This window comes from Fonticula alba, assembly GCF_000388065.1.
Source record: "Fonticula alba strain ATCC 38817 unplaced genomic scaffold supercont2.6, whole genome shotgun sequence".
Classification (NCBI taxonomy): domain Eukaryota; order Rotosphaerida; family Fonticulaceae; genus Fonticula; species Fonticula alba.
The window spans coordinates 478,954-487,217 of record NW_009242976.1 but is presented as its reverse complement, the minus strand read 5'-3'; the positions used below and the strand labels follow the sequence as shown (position 1 = coordinate 487,217).

The 8,264-nt window shown below is 63.4% G+C and overlaps 3 protein-coding genes across 3 annotated transcripts in view; 2 read left to right on the top strand and 1 right to left on the bottom strand.

Moving 5' to 3' along the window:
- The window catches only part of H696_03774 (hypothetical protein), a 2,732-nt gene extending 1,488 nt beyond the window's left edge, over window positions 1-1,244 (bottom strand). The window contains exons 1-3 of the mRNA XM_009497632.1: window positions 690-1,244; window positions 470-528; window positions 75-308 (exon numbers count right to left, since the gene is read on the bottom strand). Of these exons, the coding sequence (XP_009495907.1) occupies window positions 75-308; window positions 470-528; window positions 690-1,105 (709 nt within the window). The 5' untranslated portion in view covers window positions 1,106-1,244. The remainder of the gene's footprint in view (window positions 1-74; window positions 309-469; window positions 529-689) is intronic.
- Window positions 1,245-1,537: 293 nt separating this feature from the next.
- Window positions 1,538-3,706, top strand: H696_03773 (hypothetical protein). The gene is made up of 7 exons (XM_009497631.1): window positions 1,538-1,689; window positions 1,801-1,868; window positions 1,950-2,194; window positions 2,317-2,398; window positions 2,539-3,186; window positions 3,317-3,517; window positions 3,619-3,706. The coding sequence occupies exons 1-7, from the start codon at window positions 1,629-1,631 to the stop codon at window positions 3,688-3,690; spliced, it is 1,377 nt and encodes a 458-aa protein (XP_009495906.1). The 5' UTR covers window positions 1,538-1,628; the 3' UTR covers window positions 3,691-3,706.
- Window positions 3,707-5,637: 1,931 nt separating this feature from the next.
- H696_03772 (alanine transaminase) overlaps window positions 5,638-8,264 on the top strand; it is a gene marked incomplete at both ends in the record, with an annotated part of 3,733 nt that continues 1,106 nt past the window's right edge. The window contains 8 exons of the mRNA XM_009497630.1: window positions 5,638-5,815; window positions 5,986-6,089; window positions 6,235-6,648; window positions 6,820-7,050; window positions 7,258-7,373; window positions 7,517-7,700; window positions 7,860-7,938; window positions 8,038-8,234. Of these exons, the coding sequence (XP_009495905.1) occupies window positions 5,638-5,815; window positions 5,986-6,089; window positions 6,235-6,648; window positions 6,820-7,050; window positions 7,258-7,373; window positions 7,517-7,700; window positions 7,860-7,938; window positions 8,038-8,234 (1,503 nt within the window). The remainder of the gene's footprint in view (window positions 5,816-5,985; window positions 6,090-6,234; window positions 6,649-6,819; window positions 7,051-7,257; window positions 7,374-7,516; window positions 7,701-7,859; window positions 7,939-8,037; window positions 8,235-8,264) is intronic.

The following is an 8,264-nucleotide window of genomic DNA, read 5'->3' as shown; positions in this document are numbered from 1 at the left end:
GGGGGGGGGGGGGGGGGGGGAGTCAACACTTTGACCAGGGAAAACCCACCAAACAAAGGAGACCGCGTGCGCACCTGCCGCGCTGGAAGTGGCCCCGGACCCGGCACCCGTGGTGGCCGCCTTGATGTACTTGTCAATCTGGTACTTGAACTTGTTCTCCAGCGGGCGGATCTTCTCCAGATAGATGCGGGTCTTGATGAGCGAGGCCAGGGTCTCGGCGAAGTCCTCGGACTCCGGGCCGACCGACCGGCCGGACGCCTTGTGAGACATGTAGTGCACAAGGTCCGCGCAGTACGACAGCAGGAGCTCTGTTCGTTGGGGGTTTGTTTTTTTTTGCCGGCGAGGGAGGACCGCATGCAAGAGGAGGAAGTCAGGGGGATGAGGCGTCCCATGCAAGAGCCCAGAGATCCAAGAGGAGAACCGACAAACAAAAGACCACAAAGGTATGGATATGTAAAAGGTCACATACGGTACTTGGCGTCGAGGAAGCCCACGCCATTGGCAGTCTCAAGCTCGCCCTGCTTGATGCTGGGAGGGGGGGGGAGCGGGCATCAGCAACAGAGGAGAGGGCATTCGGGTGTTTGTGCGACGCTCACCCAGGCCCATCCTGAGGTAGGAAGAGCGAGGGAGAGGGAGAGAGAGGGACAAGACGAAAGGGAAGAAGGGCAGGGAAGGCCACGCCAACGCACCGGTCAGCCAGAGGAGCCAGGTGCGCGCGAATCTGCTGGAGCTGCTTGGCCAGCTCGGCCATGTTGGCCTCAAGCGGCGCCCGGTCGCGGGCAACAAGCTTCTCCGGCGAGAGCGAGGGAGTCTTGGCCGCGGACTCGGCCGCATGAGGCTCGGCAGTGTCCTTGGTCTGGCCCGACTTGAGGCCTGCCTCGGGGGAGGAGCCGCCGGTGGTCGGCTTGCTGAGGACAATTGGCGCACTCCCGGCAAACAAGGAGATGGCCCCGTGGTCGTCATCATGCTCATCCTCATGGGGCTGCACAGGGGAGGCCACCTTCACGGGGGTCTTGGCCTTCGGAGTGCGGGGCTTGGGGGACTTGGCAGCCGGGGACGGACTCGCGATCTTCCCCGCGGCCTTGGGGCTCTTCACAGCGGACATCCTGCGTCGATGTGTGTGGGGGGGGAGGGGGGGTGCAGGGCGGACAGGGAGGAGGAAGGAGATGGATGAGGGCCGAAGAGGGGGGGGGGGAGGAGGAAGGCAGAGAAGGAGAGCTGGCTGGAAGGGGAGGGGAGGGGAGGGGACAGTGGGGTGGGATGCACAACGATGGTAACCTCACGGGAAGATGGTCGGACAAATTTGCCCCCACGCGCGCGTGCGGCCTTCCTCATGGGCGACGTCGGGGGGCCAGGGGGGCGGCCGTGCGGCCGGGGCCCGGCGGCGAGGGCGCGAAGTGCGGCGGATCGACAGACACATGGAGCGGGGGCATGTGATCAGCACTATCGTGGGCACCTGTGGGGCGCCACCCCTGATCGGCTGCCCAGGGAAAATGGCACCCGCTCGCGGGGGCAAGGGGGCATCCAGCATTCGTCAAACCCAATCCTCGACCCCATCCTCCCTGCCCGTCCGTCCATCCGTCCGTCCCCCGATTGGCCCTCGCTGCCTCGGCTTCGTGTGTGCGATCATGGGAACATGGCCTCGTCGCAGCACCGCCGAAATCCTCGCCTCACTCGGCATCCGTTCCGGTGCGCCGGAGCCACTCTCTGCCTTTGTTTGTCCCCCTCCTTTTTCATGCGATCGCCAATCTCCCCTGCTCCCCCCCCCCCCTGCTGACTTCCTCCCTGGCCCCATCTCAGATCTTAGCATCATCCTCTCGGAGCCTGACCATCTTGTTCGCCAATCGGGCTTCGAACTGTCGTCTGACGTGCGCCGACTCCTTCTCCTCCTCTTGCTCCTCGGCCTCCCTTCTTTGACACCTGCCCCCTCCCTGACACACCCCTGGCAGGCGGTCGAGGCCCTGCAGCTGGCACTCATTGATGAGTATGCCACCGAGCCTGAGGCACTATGTCCGGAGCTCTTTGGCCGTCTGCCCGCCGGCCATCCACCCGACCCCGGGGACTCGCTCCCTCGGCAGTCCTCGGCCGTGCGAGCCTTCATGAGTATGCTGGATGAGGAGTTTTGCGATCCTGACCCGGGGCCGTTAGTGGCTGACTTCGCCACCAAAGACGCCATCCCCACACTGCTGCCGGGGTACGCGCACAATGGCAAGATAAATGCCATGCCTCACCTCTGGGGAACGCCCCCCTCCCCCCCCCCCCCCTCCCCTCTCCCTGTCCAGAACTAACCCGGAAACCGCCTGTCTTGCTTCGTAGGCTCGACAAGCTCCTTGATGGGGGGCTGATTGGGGGTGATATTGTTGAGGTCCTCGGCCCGGCAAATTGCGGCAAGTCTCAGGTGCGTGAGCCTGCCTGGCCTCTCTCTCTCTCTATCTCTCTCGCTTCCTCTTTGCCTCTCCCCCTCTCTTCGAGATCACTCTTCTTCCTTTGGGCCCTCGGACGCTGACTACTCCAGACTGAAAAACACCCCCTCGGCAGCTCTGCCAACAGGTGGCCGCAGTGGCCGGGGGCCTGGCTACGCTGCGTGATGTCGAGCTTTCGTTCGCCACCGGGCAGGCCCCCTCCGTCGGGGCGGCCCTCGACCAATTGGAGGCCCAGCCGGCCCCACAGCCGGCAGTCCTGTTTGTCGACACCGGCACACAGCCTAGCGCCCAGCGCATGGCTGACTTGCTCTTCCGACGCATGGGCCAGCTCCTGCACCCGAAGCACCCGCTGACCGGCGGTCTGCGCACGATGCCGGATGCCCGTCGGCGCTTGGTTCAGGCATCTTTGGACCGGATCGAGTGTGTTCGTGTGTCGGATGTGGGGGCTCTTCTTGTGCTGCTGCACCAGCTTGCCCGGCAGCATGTCCCGCACCCCTCCACGGGATCGCCACTGCTGCTGGTGATTGACTCGCCGGCGGCTCTGCTGACGCGGCCCCATAGCATCCAGCTGGGCCTGGATGCCGGCACGGGAGCACCATCCTCCTTGTCGGGGGGGACCAGCTCGCAAGCCCCACCGCCGAGCCAGGTGCCGCATTTGCAGCGCGCACTCGGCGCAACAGTCAACGCGGAATACAGTGGCATGGCCTCCTCAGTTGGGGCATTGCTTCAGGACCTGGCGCTGACAGGGCGCTTTTCGATTCTCGTGCGCCTGGCGATTGCCTCCTGGTCTTTTGTGTCTCTCCCTCTCGCCGTCTGCCAATTTCCATGGCTCTTGCTCACATCTGTCTTGCCTTTCCTTGGAATCACCAACATACCGGCCCCTCCCGCGATAGATGACAAACTCTGGCTACAAGTGGGAACATCCGCGCATTGGTCGGACAATGCGCCCCAGCCTCGGGGCCCCCTGGCGGCGAACGGCCACAACACGAATTGTCATGCTACCCAGTCCCGGGCCTGCTCATGGCGGCCAGGATAGCGGGACCAGGCAGGATCCAGTTCTTGGTGCTATCACTGTGGAGAAGTCCAACCGCATGGTATGGCCGCTTTGTGGTGGGGTGGCTTGGAGGCAAGGCGGCAATGACATCCCGCCAACCTTGCCCTGCTGGCAGCTAACCAAGTATGCTCCCTTTGGAAGGCCCCCGAAACGATCACCAACATCCGGACGCCTTTCCGGATCACTCTCCTCGGGATAGAACCCGGTGTTTGAATATCAGAATCGGGACTATTGTGTTGGCGCCTTTCTTTACCCTCAATGGGGCATGGTGTCTTGTTTTTGTTTTCTCACCCCTCCGGGGGGGGGGGGGGGGGGTTCCCCACGGATCGCGGCGGGGACACGCAGACAGGCAGCCAAAGGGGGTATGTTGAGCCAGGAAGGCCGGCGGAAGAATATGAATTGTATGACAGTGGGGGCTCTCCGGCCACGGGGTGTCACCCCTCGTTCCCAGGCACTGGGACTCCTCTTCATTCCTGGGTGTGTCATGTCTCAGGCAGCTACTGCGGGCGGGCGGGCGGGCGAGCGGGCGGGCGGGCGGGAGGGGGGGGGGGGCTTAATCTATGGATGGATCCGCCGATCGCCAGCGGCCAGTCATTGCATCCTCTTTGCATCCGCCCAGGCAATCGTCAGCGGGGCATCATGAGTTATATTCATTTGGAAGTGGACACAGTCGAGGCTCGCACTCACTTCCACATCCCTGCCCGTCCCTCCTCTCCTGTTCCACGCCACCTACTCATCCCTAGGCCACCGTCACGGCCACCTCTCCTTGCCGAGCGCTCTGCTGCTTGCCTCAGTTCCTTGGAAGTAAGTACTCTTCGGGTGCGGCGCTGTTGCGTCCCCTCGCGCTTTCGAGAGCAGCCGAATGACGCATGTCAACTTATCATTTCGCAGGTATTGCTTTTGAAGTTGACAACCAACCCACCCGCCTTTCTAAGCGCCTGTTCTCCCGCGGCGCATTTGCCGCTGCGTTCTCCGTCCCTTTCGTCAGTCGATCCGTCCTTGCCTCGCCTGCTCTCCGGTTGCCTGTCTTCCCCGATACCCATCCTCCCTCAGGTACGAACGTCCACGCACTGGGTCGGAATTAGGGCTGTGGGAGGGCCAAGCTTTTGGTTGGATTTTCACATCGTACCATGATAGTATCCGGCCGGGTGACCCCTTCCCCGGGAGCCGCTAAGCTCGGATCATGGGTCCTCCAGAGATCATTGTTTGTTCTGCGAAAACTGGACAAGGGGGGCATGCGGCTGATTCAGTGAAAGATCGAGTGAGTGAGAATACGGGTAGAATTATGAGTGGCAGTGACGGAGAGGCATGAGTGACAGTGACAGAGAGGCTGCGATCCTCGAGGAGGAGGAAGAAGAAGAAGGACGAGAAGGGAAGCGGCGCAGCCCCAGATGAAGTGGTTGTGGGTTATTATGGCCGAAATGTCATTACCTCCATATGTATCATGTGAGTGTGTCCTTGGCCAGGGGGGACACTTGGAGGTCATTCTCCGCTCCGAGTCAGGGTCCTCCGCCCCCCCCCCCCCCCCCCCCCCGACAAGCCCACGCTCCCGGCCTCCGTGTGCCATCTGTCCGGGGCGATGGACGAGCAGGGAGAGAACGGGGAGAGGGGGGGACATGTGTGCCCAGATTTTTTTGGCCCCCTTCCCTGGCCGTGCTTTCAGACGGGGGCCTCTAGCCGAAGGCGGGGAATATTCCGGCCCAAAGCACCCCCGGGGCTTCTCTCTGCGGGGGGGGCGGGGGGGGGGGAGGGCGCCTCGGTGTGACGTGCGTGTGTGCACCGCGCGGCCCTATCTCTCCCAAGGAGAGGGGGAGGCAGAATGGGTCAGTGGACCGGCACACCACGAGCCACGTTTCGTCCCTTCGGAATCGGCCAGCCCTGGCTTGCGCCCTGCACGCCCCCGAGCCGCGGCTCCCCGGAGAGATGCTCAACGGCCCCTAACATGCATCAGCCCCATCGCCGTGACTCGAAAATAAAAGGCCAACTCCCTGCGAATTGAAGCGAGAAAAAATGCTTGGGAGTCTTGCGACTGCCTACTCTCGGTTCGGCCGATCGGCCGGGACCGCCGCCGCCGCCGCTGCCGTCTTAGTTGCTCGCGGGGGGGCTGGCTACACGTCCACTGCCGGCGGTTACCGGCCGGGTGCACAAACGCGATCGCCCATGGGCCTCGGCCAGATCGTCGCCCAATCCCAGGGCCATTTTAATCCTCCCGGCGTGGCCCCGGCCCGAGAGTACTCCCTCTCCAAGCACTTTGTCCACCCCTTCCGCAAGGTCCAGCCAAAGCCCATCCCCGTCGACGACACCATGTCCCCTACCACCCGCGCTGTCATCGAGGCCGGTGCGTCTCCCCTTTCACCTGGCCTCCCTGCCAGGCCTCGGCCCCATGCATCCGCCCTTTTGTCTGTGTGCCTCTCTCTCTCTCCCTCCCTCCCTCTCTTGCCCTCCTCTCCCTATCGATGCCGCTGCTGCTCGCTCCTCCGCCGCCCATCTTACCGTCATCTCTCGCAGACCACCCCCCGGTCCTCACCCTCGACACGATTAACCGCCACGTGCGCGATGCCCAGTATGCCGTGCGCGGTGAGCTGGCCATTCGCGCTGAGAAGTACCGCGAGGTATGTGCCCCCCCCATGCCCTGCCCCGCCGGCCTTCTCTCACAGGCGCCTCGCCCCCGCGACACTGACCAACCCCCTGCACCTGCCTCGCACATCCACGCACACGCGCGCACACACACACACACACATATATATATATATACAGCGCCTTGCCGCCGGTGAGAAGCTCCCCTTCGATGAGATTACCCTCTGCAACATTGGCAACCCCCAGCAGCTGGGCCAGAAGCCGATTACCTTCTTCCGCCAGGTGTCCGCCCTGGTCGATTGCCCGTCCCTGCTGGCGGTGGCCGACTCCCAGGGCCCCGATGGTGAGGCCCTGCGCCTGCTCTTCCCGGCGGATGTCATCGCCCGTGCCCAGAAGCTGGCCAAGGCCGTCGGCAGCACCGGGTCTTACAGCCATTCGCAGGGTGTTCCGTGCGTGCGCCAGAACGTCGCGCGCTTCATCTCCGAGCGCGATGGTGGTGTGCCCGCCAACCCGGACGACATCTTCCTGACGTCTGGCGCGTCGGACGGTGTGCGCATGCTGCTCAACTGCATCATCAGCGGCCCGGAGGTCGGGGTACGTATGCGCTGGACCCCATGCCCGCCCCCCCCCCCTCTCCATCATCATAGCCCTCGCTGCCTTCCTTTCTTTTTCTCGCATCTCCGGCCCCCCTGAGGATGACTGACCCCAATCAATCTCCCGCTCGCCCGCTCTCCGCCTCCCTTCCTCACTTGCCTCCTTTTGTAGGTCCTCATCCCCATTCCCCAGTACCCGCTGTACTCGGCGGCCCTGACCCTCATGCATGGGCGCCCGGTGCCGTATGGCCTGAATGAGACCGCTGGTTGGTCGATGTCCGTCGCGGACCTCACCGCCTCGGTTCGTGCTGCTCGTGAGAACGGCACCGATGTCCGCGCCTTGGTCGTCATCAACCCTGGCAACCCCACTGGCCAGTGCCTGTCTGAGGAGAACATCCGCGAGGTATGTCCCTGTCCGCCGACGCCCTCCCTTGCCCTTTTCTCCCGCATGATCATGCTCGCCTGCACCCGGGCCCATACTCTCTCTCTCTCTCTCGGGACATCGCCTGCCCAACCGCGCCCTCCGTCTATTTCTAACATCTCGGAGTGTGTCTTGTGTGCTTGCACGCCTGTGTATGCACGCACACATGCACACAAACGCGCTGTCTAGATCATCGAGTTCGCCCGCAACGAGCGTCTGATCATCATGGCCGATGAGGTGTACCAGACCAATGTCTACTACCCGGAGGACCGCCCCTTCCATTCCTTTAAGAAGGTTCTTCGCAGGTTCGACCCACAAAGAAGCCCACGCTGGCCCTCCTTTGCGCTTTTGCCCTGCCCTCTCTTGCTCCATGGCCACTGGTGCCATTTTCCGCCGACCGTCCGGCCCTGACGCGTACCCATCTGCCGATGGACATCCCCTCCTTCAGCATGGGCCCCTCCTTCGACAATGTCGAGCTGGTGTCCTTCCACTCCACCTCCAAGGGCGTCCTCGGTGAGTGTGGCCGCCGTGGTGGCTATTTCGAGCTGTGCGGCTTCTCGCCGGCCGTTCGCGACCAGCTCTACAAGCTGGCCTCCATTTCTCTGTGTCCCAGCGTTCATGGCCAGATTATGGTGCGTGCACTCTTCTTGCTGCATGTGGGCTCCCCTGTCTTTCGCTCTTTCTCCCTCCCCTTCTGCCTCGCTGCCTCGCTGCCTCGCTGCCTCGCTGCCTCTCTCCCTGGCTTTCATGCAACTGACCCGGATTCCGCCCTGTGGGGATCTGCTCCTCAGGTTGATCTCATGGTCAACCCCCCGAAGGAGGGCGACACCTCCTTCCCCCTCTACCAGGAAGAGACCAGTGCCATCTTCAGTACGCATGATCATGCCTTTTCCTCCTGCCTTGCCCGCCCAACGCCACCTCCTCCCCTTCCACCAAGCACTGACCACCCACACACAACACCCGACCCAGACTCCCTGAAGCAGCGCGCTGAGCAGCTGACCAGCGTCTTCGTCGAGCTGGAGGGCGTCACCTGCGAGCGGGCTGACGGTGCCATGTACACCTTCCCTCGGATCCGCCTGCCCGCCAAGGCCATCGCCGCGGCCGAGGAGGCCGGCCAGGCCCCGGATCTCTTCTACTGCCTGGCCCTGCTGGACTCCACCGGCATTGTACGTTACCCTCCGAAAGGGCGCAGGGGG